This window comes from Fundulus heteroclitus, chromosome 12 (assembly GCF_011125445.2).
Source record: "Fundulus heteroclitus isolate FHET01 chromosome 12, MU-UCD_Fhet_4.1, whole genome shotgun sequence".
NCBI classification, from domain to species: Eukaryota; Metazoa; Chordata; class Actinopteri; order Cyprinodontiformes; family Fundulidae; genus Fundulus; species Fundulus heteroclitus.
Genome location: NC_046372.1, coordinates 46,311,142 through 46,330,571, shown reverse-complemented (window position 1 = coordinate 46,330,571; position 19,430 = coordinate 46,311,142). Strand labels below are relative to the sequence as shown.

Genomic DNA, 19,430 nt, shown 5'->3' with positions numbered 1-19,430 from the left:
TTGCATTTGCGTAACTTGTGCAGCTCGAACTCAGACAGGACGTGATCCAAGCATTGCTTGGATCCCAAGTATGACTTACTGAGTAATGAAGTTATCTGTTTCCCTGCTGCTTGTTCCTGTTGTTCCATAGGACCACAGAGGCCACCTTCACAAGGCCAAGCAGTAGTGTTGGACACTTGTTGACAGTCAATATGACAATGTTTGGTGAAAAGCTTTCCTCTCAGGGCCACAGTACAGCTGATGGTAGCGCCCTTTAATACTGCATGACGTGCCACAAGGTGTTGTAGTCTCATATTACCAAGAGAGAAAGCTGACTCTTGGAAACAGTGATGGGTCTTGTGCTGAAAGGAGATTAGTTACTAATAAAATCAGAATGTACATTAAATGTGAACATTCTGCTTTTGTTTTTGAATCTTGATCTCAGACAAAGGAGGCTCCATTTTGTTTTTAACACAGAGCAGACCAGACTAATGATAAATGAACAGAACGCCGTGAATGGGTTTTATGTCAAACCTTCTAGAACAACTCCGGTGTTTCAGGTCACAGGTTTTCTCTATGTCTGTGTGTGTGTGTGTGTGTGTGTGTGTGGGGGGGGGGGGGGGGGTTGCTACCAAAACACCTACCCTCATAATGGTGTGTTGATGTTTTTATTGCTAATTGTGGATGCCACACCTCCAGGTAGAAGTTCATGTGTTAATCTGCTCATCTGAGAGGCCTTTACGTTTCAGCTTGAATGTATTTTATAACTCCCATAGGTTTGCCAAACTAACTAACCTTTTTTTTCTATTGCCACACACACTTTAATGTTTCGCTCCATCCCCTTGCCAGAATACCTGCCATCCGCAGAATGTCAGAATGAAGGGCCTGGGTGTGCCCTGACCTCTGGAGACACAGCAGTGGTCCAGGTTTCCAAGCAGTAGGCTTCCTGAGGGAAAACAGCCTGGAATACAGGCTGCTGCAACATGGCTCCCACAATCACAGCTTGTCATCTTGGGCCACCTAGTGGCCTAACACACACATTACGAGTTGATTGAAACGACTTTCTAAACATTTTGTGAGAATTAGGCTTAGTGCCACAGTTGTGTTTTATACCTATATTTTGACAAATGCAATTTTTATTTTTAATGGTCATTCACAGTAATCATTTAAAATGTCCATCCACTTTAAATCTATCAGAAAACGCATCCTTCATTGTATGAAGCTATCCTTCATTAAAGTGTCCTCCAGCCTTGCTGGTACATGATAAGCCGTAATCAGCAGCTGACATGGTCATCTCTCTTCTTTTGTTCAGGTCCCAGTGGCTCTCCTGTGTGTGACCAGTGCCTTTCCCACTACAGCGGCCCACACTGTGACCAGTGCAGTCCTGGCTTCTACAACGCATCTGGCTCTGGGGACTGCGTACCATGCGACTGCAGCGGTAACGCAGACCCTCATGGCCCTGCTCAGCTCTGTGACCCTAAAACCGGCAGCTGCCTCAGCTGCATCAACAACACGTCCGGGTCCCGGTGCCAGGAGTGTGCCCCTGGGTTCGTAGGGGATGCCAGAGCACATAACTGCACCCGTCTAAGTAAGGCCCACACCTCAGAATAAGGTTTAACTGTTCTAATGTCATTTAAATCTAAACCCAAGAGTACAAATTACATGTGAATACAATTAGTTTTATAAAAGAAAGACAACAACACAAAGTCAACCCACGACTGCATCTAGTAGGGTCATCTTTTGTGGAAATATCTCTTTCATTATTTGACTGTATCACATCGTTATTGATATATTCAGGCCCACTCAGCTTCTGTTCATTAAGGTCTCCAGACATTGGTTTCTACACATTTCCCTTGAGTCCCCAACACAGTGTTTGAGTCAGGTTGAAGTCTGACCTTTGACTGGGCCACTGCAACGTCTCAATTAGTTTCTTTTTCAGTCATTCTGTTCTAATGTTTGTGATCATTGTCCGCCTCTTCGCCACCATGCTTGACAGTTGGTATGAGCTGTTTGTGCCGTTTTCTGTTTGTTTTTTTCTAAACATCTCTGCTTTGGTCTCATTTGACCAAAGGAGGTAGTTCCAGATGTTTTGAGGTTCTTTCAGCAACATTGCCCTCCGAAAAAAGGAAATCATCATAACATGGTTAAAAGCTCAAAAAAGTTGATTTTGGATGATATAGGCCCTGTAAATACCTTGCTTTGATCCTAATAACGTCAGTAACCTTTGCCCCACATCGAACCTTCCTTCTACATCCAGTTCTGCTGTGCAGATGACACCCAGCTGCAAACCATCCACTACATAACCCCCTCTCATCTGTACTCCTGCCTCTCTGCTTTCAACTCCTGGTTCACAACAAATGTTCTTAAACTTAATTCAGATAAAACAGAGATCCTTCTAACTGCCACTAACTTCCACCCTCGCTAAAACCAATAACTTTTCTTTGACCATCAGCAATTCCTCAATCTCCCTTTCTCTTCAGGTAAAGAGTCTTGGAGTCATCCTGGATAGCCTCCCCTCCAGTCAATCCCATATTAATAATATTATTAGGTTTGTTTATTTCCTTGTTCGCTCCATAAAGTGTCTCCATCCTTCCCTCAGTCCTCACTCCACTTCTGTCTTCATTCATAGCTTCATCACTTCACTCCCTCAGCCACCTCTAAACATATATTTTTAAAGCAGCATATTCCCTGTAACCTTTTATTATTTGTGTGAAATTGTTGGTGCTTTGTGGACTTATTGTTCTTTGTTTTTCAATTCTATTTTTCTTATACAGTGTTCATGTGTGTTTCAAAGGCACTTTTCAAATAAAATGCATTATTATTATTATTATCATTATTACTATTTTCAGTAGCTGAACAGCCAGGATTGCTATACCTACTGATGTACAGTCTGTTCTAGACAGACATGTCTCTGACTGAAATGTGTGGTGTATCATGAAGAGGAGGAACAGATGGATCTTGTTTTCAGATTGACTGAGTAGATTCTTAAAAAAAGCTGCAATCATTTCCCAAAGGAAGGTTGGTCTTAAACACTGCAAACAGGAAGAGAGAACATTTCTCTCCCTGTTTGCTGTGACAACACGTGATTCGTTTCCACTGTTATGCTGATGACACTCAGCTATATTTATCCATGAATCCTGATGAATCCAATCAATTACTTTGACTACAGGCATGTCTTGATGACATCAAAAGCTGGATGACTTTAAATTTCCTTCATTTAAATTCTGACAAGACAGAAGATGTAATCGTTGGACCAGCATCCTCAAAAAATAAACTTCTTAACCAATCACTTAATCTGGGTGGCATTAAATCTGGTAATAAAGTAAAAAAAATTGACTAAGACATCTAATTTAAATCCCATATTAAACAGGTTTCCAGGGTTTATTTTTCCAGGGTTTATTGCCAAAAGTAGAAATATTTTGTCCAGGAGTGACGCTGAAAAACTGGTCCATGCATTTGTTACTTAAAGGCTGGACTATTGTAACTCTTTACTATCAGGAAGTCCACAAAATGCAGTTTAAAGTTCAAAGCTCCATCATATATCAGAGCTCTGATTACCCCGTATGTTCCTAACAGAGCACTTCGCTCTCAGACTGCAGGTCTGCTGGTGGTTCCTAGAGTCTCTAAAAGTAGAATGGGAGGCAGATCCTTTAGCTATCAGGCTCCTCTCCTGTGGAACCAACTCCCAGTTTTGGTCCGTGAAGCAGACACCCTGTCTACTTTTAAGACTAATCTTAAAACTTTCCTTTTTGACAAAACTTATAGTTAGAGTGGCTCATGTTACCCTGAGCTATCTCTATAGTTATGCTGTTATAGGCCTAGGCTGCTGGAGGACATTAGGGCCTATTTTTCTCACTGTGCTGAGTTCTCCTACTGGATTGTTTGTTGTCATTTCAACTTTTAACTTTTGGTTCTGTTTTTTTCTTTTCATAGTAGGTACACCTGGTCTGGCATTCTGTTAGCTGTGACACCATCTAGGGGGGCAAATTATCTACCATTACCATATAACATAGAAAGTATTCCTGGATCAATATGTGCGTCTGTGCTTTTTTGTCTGTCTCCTTGTGTCTCTGCTCTGTCTTCTCTAACCCCAGTGGGTCGAGGCAGATGACCATTCATACTGAGCCTGGTTCTGCTGGAGGTTTTCCTTCTTGTTAAAGGGGAGTTTTCCTCTCCACTGTCACTTCATACATGCTAAGTATGAGGGATTGCTGCAAAGCCATCAACAATGTAGACGACTGTCCCTGTGGCTCTACGCTCTTTCATGAGCAGTGAATGCTGCTTGACAAGACTTGATGCAATCTGCTGGGTTTCCTTAGATAGGAAATGTTTTGACCAATCTGTCTTTATGATTTAATTGAATCTGACTTTGCAAAGTGCCTTGAAATGACATGTGTTGTTGTGAATTGGCGCTATATAAATAAAACTGAATTGAATTCTGTTCTGATTGCAATCTCTTCCAGTTTGCAGGTCCTATGCATTTCTCTGGCTCATGGTGCCAGTTGATATTTGTGCCTTTTTTTCCTTTTTGACTTGGTCCAAACTGGAGAGTTTGATAGATTAATATGCAATAGCCACCTAAGTTGATGCAAACTCTGCATTTACTGTGGGAAGCTTTTCTCAGCCCCATTAATGCACCTCTGAGCCATGCGATAAACCGGGGTAGGTGGAGTTTACTGTGCCTTTACAAAGCAGCGCTCTAATCCACATGCTCTATGAGTTTATGTGCAGGCTGTGTATTACCCCACAGCTTATGTATGCCATATTATGATGTTTTCCATCATAATATTTAATCGCACATAATATTACATAATAATATTTGACACCCTGCCAGACAGATCACCCCTGGTTTAGGGTGATAAATCCTTCCACCAGCAAATACTTTGCCCTCCAGCTGATCTCCTCCCTCACTGCTCGTTGTCCCATATTTTAGGTTGGAGTTATAGATTATAACAAGGAGACAAGACAAGAAAGTGAAGGAACTTCTCAGATTTTTTGATAACAAACAGAATCCAGAACTCTCACCACTGTGTTCTGGATCACGTGCTTCCTTGAGACTTGGTCACATCACTGTGAATTTCTCAAAATTACAAATGAAGATGCACTGAGGTTTTGAATCTTTCTCTCTCTGTAGACCCCCGATTGATACCAGCACCAGCAGAGGTCACGGCCAAGACCCCCACGTCCAGTGGCTCTTCCCCGACGTCATCTTTCACCAGCACCACTTTGACCTCCACAGCAACCAAAGGCGGACCAATCCAGAGATCCAACAATAAAGGGGACACCGCCTTGAGTAGTACCACCACCCAGGCCCTGCTGACCAGCCTGAGCAGTCCCACTGACAACACCACAGCAGCCCTGAAGGAGGTCTCATGGACGCAGTTCAACGTCATCATCCTGGCTGTCATCATTCTGGTGGTGCTGCTGCTGCTGGGCTTTGTGGGAGGCGTGTACACCTACCGGGAGTATCAGAACCGCAAGCTCAACGCCCCGTTCTGGACCATCGAGCTAAAGGAGGACAACATCAGCTTCAGCAGCTACCACGACAGCATCCCCAACGCAGACGTGTCCGGCCTACTGGAGGACGAGGCCACTGAGGTGGCGCCCAACGGCCAGCTGGCCCTCACCACACAGGCAAACAACTACAAGGCTTAACGGCCCATTCACTCCCAAATCAGACTACTAGATCTACAGACGACATAAAGCTGCTGGAACATACCAAATCTAAAGCTCCCCATCGCGTGACTGCTTGTTGTTACCCTGCTTCTCTGCAGAAATCACAGCTCTTGGCAAACTGACGGAAAATCCAAACGTCGGTGTCAGAGATGCTGTCAGAAAAATGGACACAAAGTTTAAACCTGAAACATGGCCGTTTTTGTTATATTCTGATTGTGAAATGGATGATCAGTAAAAAGGGTTCCAAAAAGAATATGGTTTATTAAGATTCACGCCTGCAGAGGGCGCTGCTGTACTGTAAATTGGACTAGGGTGAGACAGGTGCAAAATTATCCCTGAAACCAGTAAGAGGACTTATGGGAGCCTAGCATTTCATATTTCTTTTTTTTTTTTTTTATGGACTCTGGACAGTTAAAGTTAAACTCAGATCACTCCTCGGGTGATCCTAAACTGAGACAATGATTGTTATTTTCATGAATTATTTATTTATTGACCCGTGGGAGAAAATGCTGCACATTTCGGACGTGTTTCTTCATGGTGTTTTTATCTGGCGTGCTGTTGAACGACGTTTTTTTTCACCCGGCCAGTCTGTTTCCATGTATAGATCGTGTGCTCTTGGAGAGTCCGAGTGGATCGACCTCACCTTTTGTTTATAGCTTTCCGTCTTTTAAAGTGTGTCAGCCCGCTCTGAGTGTGTGAGAGGAGTGTTACCCTTAAAGAAACAACCGCCACCTTTTCTATAAACGCCCCGTGTTGCGCCGCTGCAGGGGAAGTGACACATCTTGGGCTTGCGTAAAACGCCGTAACATTCTAATCTAATCTGCTCCCCGCTGCCTACCTCGGCAAAAGTTGGACAAACCTTCAAATAAGTGGCTCACGGTTATGCGAAGGGTGGGGGAGTGTGACTCAGCTGATAAGGCCGTCCGCTGTGTGAAAATAACAGGACTCCAGTGTTGATTCTGTTGTCATGGAGCACGCTGCTTCCTTAGACCACTTCCAGCCATGTTGCATCAGCAGGAGCGGCGAGCTGGGAAATCAGTGCGGCCACCACATGGATCTCATGGATCTGGTGTCGTTTAGGCTGCCACCGGCCAGATGCGCTTCTCTTTATTCTGGCGAATGAGTAAAGCTCATGGTGGCAGTAACTCCTCAGGTACCGGCTCTCTCCCTAATGTGACGACTGTAAATAGAGCTCTTAATGTACAGATGAATGTGAATAGTAGCACGGTTATTGTACAGGTAGGATACTGTGTGTGCGCGCACTGTCACTCAACAAGCTCTGACCCTCTCTGGGTGTGATGATGCTGTCAGCTTTTTCTATTGTTTTTATTTCCTACTTAAACCACGTAGACGGCCGGAGGACTGAAAGCGCCCAGAAATCAGAACTGCAACAATCCAAGCTGTGTAAATAAGACCTGAAACTCAAGAGCTCAACTCTCAAATAAAAATGGGTTTAACTGTTTGGCCTGAGTTTCTCTCAATCGTCCAGCTTACATACACTCACTGTCCATTTTGTCAGGCGGTCCTGTTTTGGTACTTGTTTGCAACCGAACAATTGTTGCAAGGTTGAGCGCCAGTTGATGTCAGAAAGGCTGGTCTGAGTAGTTCAGAAACTGCTGATCTATTTGGATTTTCACACACGTTACTACTTGTTTCTTTTTTTTTTACAAAAAAATGATGTGAAAAAGAGGAAACATCCAGTAAGCAGACGTGGTCCTTTGACGTCAGAGGAGAACGGGCTTACTGGCATGGTACGGTGCAGAACTCTATCTCTGAAGATCATGTTGAAGCTTGAGACAGATAGGCTGCTGCAGACCACGCTCCTAACCCTAAGACCCCCAAACGGGGCCTAAACCTTTCCCAGGCTAACCAATAGTGGACGGCAACGGGTCGGGAAATCACACCCACCGCCAATTATAGACGACAACCTGTGCTCCCGCTGAGCCGCCCCCGCCGAGTTCAGCACCAGAGTAAAAGTCTGATTTGGGTTTAAAGCTTTGAATCCTCAACTAGGATTAGAAAATATGCCTCTATGATTACTGCATGTGTCGAGGAGTTTCCCGAAGGACCCGTTGTGCAGTCGAAGATTACTCTGAGCTCACATGTCCAACACAGACGAGCTGTTAAAGTCAAGAACTAACCCAGCTTCAACTTCTTCCATCCTTTTTCTATGTCCTCTACTCTTTACTGTCAGTCTATGCATTGTCCAGCAGATATCTGAAAGCAGCTCATTGAGGTACCTTCGCTCTCTCAGGTGACATTCACTCTGGAGAATACCAGCGCGTTCCCTGGGCAAAAGACTATCTTTTGCAGGTTTACCCCGGAAGCATCTTGGCGAAGCAGCAGCTCTATTTGAAACTTACCCAGGGCTCTATCTGTAAGGTAGGGCTTTACAGCCATTTGTATCTGGGATCATGATCCATGGCTCACAACTGTGGGTGAAGGCTGGGAAGTAAAGTGGTGTCGATGGAAGCTTCTCTTTATCACTCTGTAAGAGACCAGTCAACAGCATTCAGTCCCCTGTTGTGGCTTCAGAGTTTAGTTTATGTTTGAGAATTGTATTTGATGTTGCTTGGACCGTGACAGTGCTTTAAAAGTCACTAGGAGGTGCTCAACACCGATACAGATGGAATTCCCCTCTAGGTTGAAGGTCTAGTTTTTTCCCAACATTCCTAACGTTATTTTCCTTTTGATTAAAGCTAACCCGATGTTTTTCGAAGACCCTCCCTTGAGAAACTGTGCTATGAAAACAAGCAAGTTTTCCGTGTTGTCCAGTCAGGACGGATGGGTGGATGCTGACAGGTTTGTGAGCCTGCATTCTGTTTTCTCCTAGCACGGATCAATAAAATCACCGATTGAATGAAAATCACAGATCTCCTTGTTAACTAGAACAAGTTCCCTTTCTGTTTTCAGTAGACCGAGTGATAATCTGGGAGATCTGCCTTTTGGCTCAGCCCTTTCTTGACCACAACAGACAACGCTGTATCACTGTACACAAAGCCCCAATCCATGTTTCCATCTGTTTAGTCCTGTCATCCCTCATAAACAAAACACTCAGTGACTTCAATCCCTCTGTTTCACAGAGTCTCTCCCCCAACACGGGGTTGGGGCAATTTGGAGGAGTGGCAACCTAATGGCTAGAAAGCAGGGTGCTTACATCCTGGAAAGCCTGTAAGGTTCATGGTTCGACTTCCAATGTGAAAGTCCCTGAACAAGACCCTTTGCCCCCGAATGCTCACTGGTACTGCTCAGTGACAGCCCTCCCTAAGGTATAGGTTCTATGCAGAGGATGAATTTCATTGAAGTATATATTGCAATGACAATATAGATGATTACTATCATTATAAGAGGCCCACCACCTTTTTCCACAGGAAGGCCTCAGACTTACAGGCGTAAGGCCACTGACAATCACCTCAATGTACAATGAAGGGCTTTGCTTGAAGGCAGGAACAGAACCACATCATCTGCCAAAAAATCATCTGCAACACTGAGGCCCTGAGTAACAGCGTCATTATCAGGCCCGACCGCAAGTACTACTCTACGAGCCAAATAAACTTCTTCCCTATTTTTACCCTTCAAGTTTCCTCATCCATCACATGAATCGCTCGTATCGCTCAGTTGACAAAACGTAGCTGACGTCAAGACCAGCTTGCTGACAGCACCTTTTTACGTTTTGCTTCACTTCTGTTCTCAAAGTGGACAGATTGTTGTTAATCAGCCAATACAGAGCAAATCAAGCCGTGCCCATCACCTGCAGATAGATTTACTTGATAATAGTTAAGTTTATAAAAACCTTTCCTGAATCAGCATAAAAGCGTGAAGATGCGCGAATAGATGACACTCGAACGCTATGAGGAACCTTCTTGGAGTTTGGGGTTTTTCGGATAAGTGATGTGGTTATGGTCTTGCGGTTTCGGTTCCTTCAGCTTTGATTTGATCACGTACTGTTTGTTTTGTGCTTCTAAACCACATCTGTTGATTTTTGCAGAAATTGGGTTATTGTGTCATACTGGTAAAAGGAAATCTGGGATCTGCTGCTGTAGGGTGAACGTGAGTAAACCTGCGTTTAACCTTTAGATATCGATGTTTCGCTGTCATGAACCCAGACTTTTTAAAACGCTGCCGATAGTTCTCCAGGTGGTGCTGTCAGCCGCTTCGCGTCTGGTGGCAGTTTTCAGGGGAATACGTCGTCGCTGAGCTTAAAACCCCTCGCATCTTTTAAACGTAACATGGCACCTGGGTAGTAAAAACTTTATTTTCAACGTTTAACAATACAGTGTAACGTCCGAACACACAACCAGGTTTCCTCTTGTTCTGTAAGAAATGTGTCAGTGGCCTAAACAAAGTAAAGCACATCTGTTGTTACTAGCAAGGTGAGAATTCTCTTTTTATTTAGCTATTGGCAACTGCCAGTCCTAAACCCTACACCTCTATGTTAGCTACAGCGCCTCAAGGTGCCATCATTCAACAGGCACCCAGCAAGCCTAAAGCAAAGCTTAACCATTCCTGAATAGATTTTTTCTGTAAATTCCTGCATGTTGGAATTTACAGAAAACTGTTGTTTTGAAAACAGATCCCAGTACACAACTGTAACAGTGTTATTATTGGCTGAGGTCTTGATGTAGAGTGAGCACCACCCGCAACAATAAACACTCTTCCTGCAAGAAATATGACAATGCCAGAAACCAACTGATCATAGCGTTATACGAGGGCTCATGAGGCATGGTGTAGTATTGGATCACTAATCCTCTTGTCTTTTATGACAACCACACCGTCTCTGTTGATGTACAAAACAAACAACTGCAAGAATGGCATCTAGTTACGACCATGTCCTAAACTTGCCGGGTAAAAAAAAAACAAGCAATGTGTTCTGAGAAAATGATCTCTACAAATGTTTCACTTTTTTTTCTTTAACAAAAAAAAACAACAAAAAAAAAACATACTGAGCTGGGATTTTCTACAAGCCAACCAAATTATTTTTGCTCCAAAAACAAACCCTTAACAAGGTTCTGAGTTGCCTGCAGCTGGGAATCGCCTGGCAGATGCTGTTAGATATACTTGCAGCATTTAGCTAAAATATCAAGGTTTTAAAACGAGCAAAAATAGAGCACCATATCCATAGGCCCTAAAACAGGGGTCGCCAATCTTTATGAAACTGAGAGCTACTTTGTGGATACTGTATCATACGAAGGGCTAAATGTACTGACCATTGAACTACAAGAGTCCAAGCTCACCTTAACTTTACGTAATATAAATATGTTTTTATTGCTTTTGTCATTTCTAGATCTATGTAAATACAAGTATGATTAAAAAGGAAGAGCAACTGAATAAAATAGCATTTTGTATGCAGCTCACTGGAGGGTTGTGCTATTTTTCTGAACAGGCTGGAGGGCACATACTGTCCTGGAGGGCTACCTGGTGCCCACGGCCACCATGTTGGTGACCCCTGCCCTAAAACATCTCACTGCGCCCCTGCTCCACAGGGTAGCGTAACAAACTGCTCCACAATGGATGCGCTCCATGTGAAGTGTCCGCGCATTCTGCTCCTTTTCACAGGGAGCTGAAGGTGGTGGATCTGCAGGGACAGCCACGTTTCTTTGCAGGTACGTTGCTCTGTTCATGGTGATGCTTTTGTTCAGCACGTTTTTTTTTTTTGTTGCATTCCATGCAACAAAATTGGCAAACGTTTTCTTTTTTTTTTTTTTTTATTCTAAATGCCCCGAGCACATCAAAGCTCTTGGAAAGAGGAAGTTCGGGCGAGATTTTCAACTCTGGGTGAAACTCCTTTTGAATCGAGACTCTTGTCAATGCAGCGCAGCTTTCAACGTGGGCGACCGCGCGCTGATAAATGGAGATGCTCGCAGGCAGTCGGGACGTATTCCGCCAACAGAAGGGCAGAGGCATGGAGAACGAGAGCTGCTGGCGCGCCCGCGAGGGAGGAGCGGAGACAGAGGCAGAGGCAGAGGCAGAGGCAGGCCTTCGGTGCCAGAACAGCCTCTACATTCAGCTCCTGAAAGAGAAGCACAGGCGACGGATGGCCCAGTTCGCGGCTGTGGTGCTACTTCTGCTGCTTGGCGGAGTCCTGGCGCTATTCCTGACGTTCAGACTCGAGCGGCCATGCGCCTCTGCTCCTGACAGTGGGGTAACTACCTGTTTGGTGTTTTTCTCAGGTGCTGTTCTGCACCGCGTCTGAAAATATGACTGTGTATTGAAGTTCCTGGCAGTGCAGCAGGGCAGGAACGAAGCAACTGCCGAAGTGCGCAATGATCATGGCTGTAGTGGCCAAGGCTGTGTGCACAACGAGTTTAACTTCGGTTCCAGCGCTTTCGGGTTTTAGGTTTGAATAGACGCGCAGCAGTACATGTGTGCATGTTTTTTTTTAAATATGTAAAGAAAAAAAGGGAGGGGTTCCGATTGTGTAAAATGCTTATTTCGTTTATAGCTTTAAAACAGTGTAGTTAAATTATTGTTCCCTCGTGCAGGACGAGGCTAGTCTACAGTTTTAGTGACTTTAGCCAACTGATTGACGTCATCGCTCTGACAGAGGAGCGTCCATAGACATGTCTGTGGGAGCGTCGCTAAGCCCAACTTTCTCTACACGCACGTGCTGGCGATAGCTGTGTTGTTATGACCGCGCGACGACAAGGCTGCGGGCCGCGCGACGACAAGGCTGCGGGCCGCGCGCCTCGCGCCTCGCGGAGCCGGTTAGCCGACTGGAGGGAGAGTTCAGGTTAGGCTGGGAGAGTGGGGGAAACTCCGGGCTTTTCAGACTCTGTCCTGTTAGAAGTGGACTGGAAATACAACTAACTGCTCTTTGAAGGGGCTAGAAGGGACAACATTAGGCTTTCTATCATGTAGTGTCACTGTACGCACACATGAAATACCAAATTATATATATATATTTATATATATATATATATATATATATATATATATATATATATATATATATGCCTTTTTACTTCTGTAATGTTCTCTGAATAGTGAACAGTTATGCACACTGAATTTTTATTATTTTAGTTATCTTGTCCTGTTTGTTGTTTGCTTCACAGTAAAAAAAACAAAAAAATGTCAACTTCAGATTTGTAGTAGCAACTGTAAAAAAAAAAAAAGGTGCACGCTCTCAAACAGTCACATTTTAATTCCAGGGTGTGAGGCAGTAAAAAACATAAAAAAAATGCCTAGTGGGTGAATACTTTTGCAAGGCACTATGGAGATTCACATATAAAAAATGTGACAAACATTGCTTTTAAAATGAAGAGTACAGTACAAGTTGTTCAACCAAGGTTTTAGATTGGAATCCAACAGGAATGTAAAATGATTCAACCTTTCCCCATTAAGTCAACAAAGTATGTCCCTGTCATTCATTAGCTTTTTACGACGCTGAGAACCAAGTGCAGTGAATAATATGTGTTATTAATGCTTTTATAGGACCAGCAAAATGAGACTTTATGGATTCTTTTAATTGTATAAACTGGAATAAAATTCATTTATTCCATATTTGAGCTGCTAAAGCTGACCTGTTCAGATATACATTAGAAGTGACCAAAATGGATATGATAACAACTGCGCAATTTGGAGATAAATTTAGAGAAGCAATACTTAAATAGTTTGGATGTGTGATTATGGAGGTTTTAGACAAAGAATTTAGCATAGGAAGCTCTCAGCGGAGGAGGGGGAGAGGAAACAGTTTATGGATGTAATGAGGGAGGATATGCAGAAGAGATCTGCTTTCACCAAGTAGGAGGAGGGCTATTTTAAAATTAGCCAGAGCATATATTTATCAATAATCACAAGGACTGTTATGTCACAATCTGCATGTTTTACAGTACAGACTGAAGGTGTACTTTAGAACCATAAACCTGTTTTCTGTGTCACACTGTAAAACATTCTGTTTTAACAAAGTCTCTGCTTTCTTGCAGACCATGGTTGATGCTGACACCCATTCATCAGGTAAATATAACTAGTTTGGTGACAAATTGATATGAAGGTCTGTTTTTCTGTCGTGTATCATTTGTTAAAATCCAGACATTTTTTGGATCTTTCTTCTAGGCACTGCTGAAAAGATGCAGCAAGAGGACAGTGCAAAGCAGCCTCCAAGTGCCATGCTGACAGGTAGACACCTACTGAAGGCTCAATGAGGGGGAGGGAAGGGGGGTAACTAACTGTACTGTTTGTAAGCAGGTATAAGTATTCTCATACTTATAAGAAAGTGTCAAGAAACAGGCCAGAATAGGATTTCGACCTTGCTACCAAGTTTTATTAAAAACAAAAATAGCTAAAAGTGGCTCTAAAACACAAAGGCAATAGAGTCGTGAAGTTGAGCTCATTCTGCAAAGAGAGCAGAAATGACGTCATGTACACCACTACATAGATGATCTAATTCATGCCATGTCATGTCACGTGACGCACAGGTTCACACATGGCTGTTCTGCAAATGTTCCCAGAATGTCAGTTCTTTTTTTCTGTTAGGCAAGTCTCCGTTTATCCCTTTTTAAATCAAGCACTAGTAGATAAGACCTGGAACACTTTGAAGGATACTTCAGTGAGATACACAAGACTGGCCCTAGGTTTGGCTTTTATGACCCCTGCACGCTTTACTTTCACCGTTCAAATAATACATAAAAGAGAATAATATAGTAAGCGAATAAAGACATTCCTTTTTTTAGTTTAATTACATCATCTAGTAAAAGTTAGGGGTGTAACAATACATCGATCCACAGCGATATATCAATTAAATGATTAACAATCCAGTTATATCAGTGCAAAAAGGAAATATCAATCCATATCGTCCTTTTTAAGATAAATCGTTATTTTTGAAATTCAGGCATGAGTCTAAAGTAATCAGGTGACCTATTAATATTATTATTATTATTTTAAAATGGGAAGAATGCTGTTTTTGATTTAAATGCCAGATACCTGTAAGAGCTTAGAAATAAAATGGTCAAATCACATATATATTTTTTTTATAGTGAGTTGATATCAATGCAAATGTTGAATGGACAGATAATATCGCATTATATTGATTGGAAATTGTAACAACCTTTGTTATATGGGCAAGCATCGTATCGTTTTTTCTGGGAGAGAAAGGGGGCGTTCTATCATGCACCATGCTCCCCTGATGTGTGCTCCTTTAGTTAACTTCAGCAACTAATCTGCATGAGCACGCTACATATGTTACAGGACCATGTTTGGGCAAAGGCGATAGTGCGAGGAGATTAGAACCAACCAAAGCAGACAGCCCTGGCGTTGAGCCTAACAACAATATTGAGCTCCCGATTGCCAGCGGAGGCCTGCTCTTTCCTTCAGCTCTTCCTAAGTCTTGTATGAGATGTTAGCTGCAAGAAGAAAGTAGAGTTCTAATCTTATTTTGTGTTTTCTGTCCTCCCCTTCAGTGCTGTCCCATAACAACACGTTTGGAAAATATCTTCTCTGGGAAGACAAACTTGGACAAGCGTACATTGAAGGCGGCTTCAGCTACAGCAACGGGAGTCTAGTTGTCCCCAGAAAGGGCCTCTACAGAGTCTTCCTGCAGCTGACGTTCCGGATTCAGAGCGGCGAGTGTTCCAAAAACGAGGTCCTCACCCTCTCCAACAGCGTGAATGTCTTCAAAAATAGCTACCCAATTGACCACCTGCTCCTGTCCACAGTCGACACAGTGGTGTGCGGCCACAGATCATGGGAAAAATCTCTCTTTACGTCCGGCTTATTTAAACTGGATGCTAAGGACAAACTGCGTGTCACTTCAACTCATCCGAGCTACTTAGATAGGAAAGAACAAACGGTGTTCTTTGGAGCTGAACTCATCTTTTGATTTGTGGTCAGATTGTTGGTTATTTCCAGGTCTAGCTACGGAATTGCTTCAATAACTATTGAAGTAAGCAGTGCAGGTTTATGGTTTACGGTAAAGTAATCAGCGCACTCATGCAGCACGGAGTAAAACCTTCTCAGCAGTAGTTTAGCTTCATTTCCATGATCTTTCTTTTGCTAACAGCTGCCTAAACATTGATGCAATTAAACTACACTAATATAATGTATATTTTTTGTAGCATATTCCATGGTATACATGTATTAAATTTATTATATTACGTTGTTATACTGGGAACAATATTTCTGTGTTTATAGAAAGCATTTAATTTATTTTAATTTAATATACAAAAGGACGTGCACTTTGGGGTTTATCTCGGGCTTGGAGTTGTATTGCGGTTTTTTTTTCACTGGAAACCAAGTTGTTATGGAGCAAGTAACCAAGTAAATGACTACGAGAGATTTCTGCCCTCTACATCTGGTTACAAGTAAATGTGCTGCAGGTATCATTAAGCTTTACTGTTCCCAGAATTCAGGATAAGCATTGCTTTGTTTATTTTTAATATCAGCCGCCTAAAATAAATCTAATAGCATTATTAAAATATTCATTTTGGCCATAATCAATTTTCTTCTTATTTAATTTTTAGAACTAAGTCTAAGACAAATCACTTCAAATGTAACCCTTGATGGAGACCGGGTCAAAATCTAAATAGCTGTTACAGAAATTTCTGAGGTCAGTCAGTCTTTTAGAGCCAATATAAATACTGTATGATGCTGATAAGTTTAATAATTCTTAATTTGAAAGGGCGGTACTGTATATGAGACAATTTGTATACGAAAGCCACTTCTTTGAGAATAGAAGCTACAGACAGGAAACAGGAAAGATTAGGCAGACTATGATCAAGGATTTGGAGATTTGTCCGTTGGTGGGCGTCCAGGGAATTAAGGCAATTGCTCCGTAAAAATGGCAATTTCTGGGAAGGCTGGTGTGGTTTAAGTCCTTCAGATCTACGATTCACTGATAGAATCCACTTAGTGGATTCTTCAAAGCACATTTGAAGAGTAGAAAGCTGACATGTTGGAGATGCAAACCCAGAGGATGTGTTCTATGAAAAGATTTAACCCAAGTTCTGTCTACTGCCTCTTTGGACCTGAACAAAGAATCACTGATGTACATTAGAAATCTGTTGAAATATTTGTTTGGCTTTTCACTTTGTTATTTTTCTATTAAAGGCGATGCTTTATTTTGTGCTAAAATTTGTTGGTACCTGATTGTTTAAATCCTGGCAAGCAGTCTGTTCTCCATTAAATGGTGTGACTTTTCCTGCTGGGAGCACGATGCGCCTCTGGGAACTCAACAGTTGTGTGTGCGTGTGTAATGTTGGTCAGGGTTTCTGCAATAAAGATGAATTCTAAAAGCACCTTCAGTGACATGCCATTATTTCTAGTCTGTGAGGAGGGGAGTTTCATTCTTTCCCATTGTAAACTCCCAGAGGGCATGCCATTTACAGGATGAGAGCACTTCCCTGGAAAAAGCCTATCTCCCAAGCACGTCCCTTGTGCTAATTAGTTTACATATCCTGGGAAAGTTTCTCAATATGACTGATAACACAAAATCTCAAGGTTATTAGTGGAGCGATGCCATTTATAATCCAACTGTTGCTGTTTTCTACTAATGACAACCGAAACTAGGCTCCTGCATTAGCTCTAGTTTATATTTACCTTAACATCAATAGCAGCTTCAAGGCTATTAATGACACTTCACAATTCCTGTTGGTTTAACAGGAACTAAGAAGCGCTTCATCCTTTTGTCTTTTTTGTCTTTTTCTTATTGTTCTGCTCCACTTCTCCTGACTACATGAAGAGCTGTGTTTGTACCGCCCTCTTACGTGATTATAGCGTTTTGTTTTTGCCACGTCTTAACTTTAAAGGTCACCAAACAAATCTTGTTAGCAGATAAACCTGATCAAATTCAAAAACCTGTTTTTAAGGGATGTTCTTTATTCATATGCGAGAGTCAAAACTACCCAAACCAAACTTCATGATTGAAGATGAAGAGATGGGGCAAAAATGGCCTCCATGGGAGCCTTCTAAAACCAGAAGCCTTCGTTGACCAAAAAGAACACACCGACTCATCTTACATGTCTCACTGAAGCATTTTGACGATCTCAAAAGACAACATTGCGTGGACTGAAGAGATAGAAGCAGAACTTCTCATAGGGTGTCTTTCCGGTAATATCTGCTTCATGAACTGGATGATTTGCCTTAATTGATGACATGAATTTTGCTCTCCTTTTGAAAATGCCAAATGAGGCAGTCTGGTTGTCTGACCATGCATCTCTTAAAACATGCTAAGGACTATTTGTTTGTCTGGTACGTTCTTGCACTTGTACTTACGCTGGGAATTGACTGCTGCTTCTCTTCTATAATTTTTGATTGATTGATTGATTTATATCGCGCCAAGCAACAACCAACTAAGGTGACTGAAGCACACAAAAGAAATACACAAGAACTACAATAAAATAAGGGAAATGGTATTCTGCCACATGGTATTAAAAGCCTGTCTAAAAAGATAAATCTTAATCTCAGACTTAAAGATTCTCTGGTCAGAAGTTAAACGAAGATCTAAGGGTTGTTTCAAAGTTGGGTTGCTGCCACTGAAAAGGCCCGCTCACCCCAGGGCTTTAACCTAGTTCTTTGGACATCTAATAAACGGCAACTTGATGACCTCAAAGATCTCCCATGTACAGGAAGACTTAAAAGTTCAGATAAATAAGGTGGGGCTAGTCCATTTAATGCTTTAAAAACAAACATTAAGATTTTAAAATAAATTCTAAAATCAACAGGGAGTCAGTGCAAAGAGAATAGAACTGTGGTAATATGCTGACATTAAGAAGATTGATGGACACCAATAGAAAGTCCATTACAGTACTAAAGTCCAGTACTGACGAATGCATGGATGGCCTTCTCTAAGTCAGTGCGATTTACAAAAGATTTAACTTTAGTCAGCAAACGCAGATGATAAAAGCTAGATTTGACTACCGAGTTCATTTGTTTTTCAAAGTTAGACTCCTGGTTGAACATTGCCCCCAGATTTCTAACTGCTTCATTTAACTTAAAAGGCAAATCACTGATGTCTGTGGAAGCATTATCACTGCATAAAATACGTTCAGTCTTTTGATGGTTTAAGAACTTTTTTTTTACCTAGCCACTGTTTAACAACAGTTATACGGTCTACAAAAAATAAAACCATGTTAGTCATACTTGATTTAAGAGACGAATAGATTTATAAATCATCTGCATAACAGTGAAGAGACACTGGGTGTGAGCAGAGTACTTGTTCACCTGACCAATGATGAGACTGCTGATGTAATCCCTTTGGAGTGTGTTGGAGGGCCGAGCTGATAACACTGGGGAGTTGGAAGCACAATCCCCCTCCTCTGTTTAGTGACGGCTTCTTTCAGTCCTCTTTCAAACCATCTGTTCTCCCTGTTCAAAAGCTGGACATCGTCGTCAAAAGTGTGCCCTTTGTTCTTGAGATGCAGGTGGACTGCTGAATCGCCCCGAGCTGCTGGCCGTCCTGTGCTGCGCCAGGCGTGTATGTAGCTGTTGTTTAGTTTCTCCAAAGTAGGAGTCTGAGCAGTCCTCACCGCATTGGACCGCATACACAACGCCGCTCAGCTGTGGTTTGGGTGTTCTGTCTTTGGGGTGAACTAGTTTTCGTCTGAGAGTGACATGCATCCATCCATCCATCCATCCGTTTTCTAACACGTCTATCCCTATTGGGGTAGTGAGGGGTGCTGGTGCCTATCTCCAGCTGTCAGTGGGCGAGAGGCGGGGTACACCCTGGACAGGTCGCCAGTGTGAGAGTGTTATTAGGTTGGAAATTTACTGGTATTGTGTTTCTCCTGAGTTTCTCAGAAACTCCTGACACATATGGAATGACACTTTTCTTGTGTCTCTCTGTT

At 42.4% G+C, this 19,430-nt stretch overlaps 2 protein-coding genes across 3 annotated transcripts in view; both read left to right on the top strand.

Moving 5' to 3' along the window:
* The window catches only part of LOC105932841 (multiple epidermal growth factor-like domains protein 9), a 46,135-nt gene extending 39,018 nt beyond the window's left edge, over nucleotides 1-7,117 (top strand). Inside the window, exons 5-6 of the mRNA XM_012872171.3 lie at nucleotides 1,292-1,567; nucleotides 5,114-7,117. Coding sequence (XP_012727625.3) covers nucleotides 1,292-1,567; nucleotides 5,114-5,634 — 797 coding nt within the window. The 3' untranslated portion in view covers nucleotides 5,635-7,117. The remainder of the gene's footprint in view (nucleotides 1-1,291; nucleotides 1,568-5,113) is intronic.
* A 4,025-nt stretch (nucleotides 7,118-11,142) lies between these two features.
* LOC105915764 (lymphotoxin-alpha) lies at nucleotides 11,143-16,883 on the top strand. 2 transcript variants are annotated; one of them, XM_036144683.1, is made up of 5 exons: nucleotides 11,143-11,258; nucleotides 11,474-11,797; nucleotides 13,578-13,608; nucleotides 13,708-13,770; nucleotides 15,051-16,883. In XM_036144683.1, the coding sequence occupies exons 2-5, from the start codon at nucleotides 11,504-11,506 to the stop codon at nucleotides 15,467-15,469; spliced, it is 807 nt and encodes a 268-aa protein (XP_036000576.1). In that variant the 5' UTR covers nucleotides 11,143-11,258; nucleotides 11,474-11,503; the 3' UTR covers nucleotides 15,470-16,883. The 2 variants fall into 2 exon arrangements, with proteins under 2 accessions (XP_036000576.1, XP_012705437.2); XM_012849983.3 differs by having other exon boundaries at nucleotides 11,469-11,797.
* The last annotated feature ends 2,547 nt before the right edge of the window (nucleotides 16,884-19,430 follow it).

Bases quoted from the DNA above. Each gene is read 5' to 3' on its own strand.
- LOC105915764 (XM_036144683.1), top strand. From the start codon at position 11,504: ATGGAGATGCTCGCAGGCAGTCGGGACGTATTCCGCCAACAGAAGGGC. The intron at 13,609-13,707 runs GTAAATATAACT...TCTTTCTTCTAG, and splicing joins TGCTGACACCCATTCATCAG to GCACTGCTGAAAAGATGCAG. The intron at 13,771-15,050 runs GTAGACACCTAC...CCTCCCCTTCAG, and splicing joins TCCAAGTGCCATGCTGACAG to TGCTGTCCCATAACAACACG.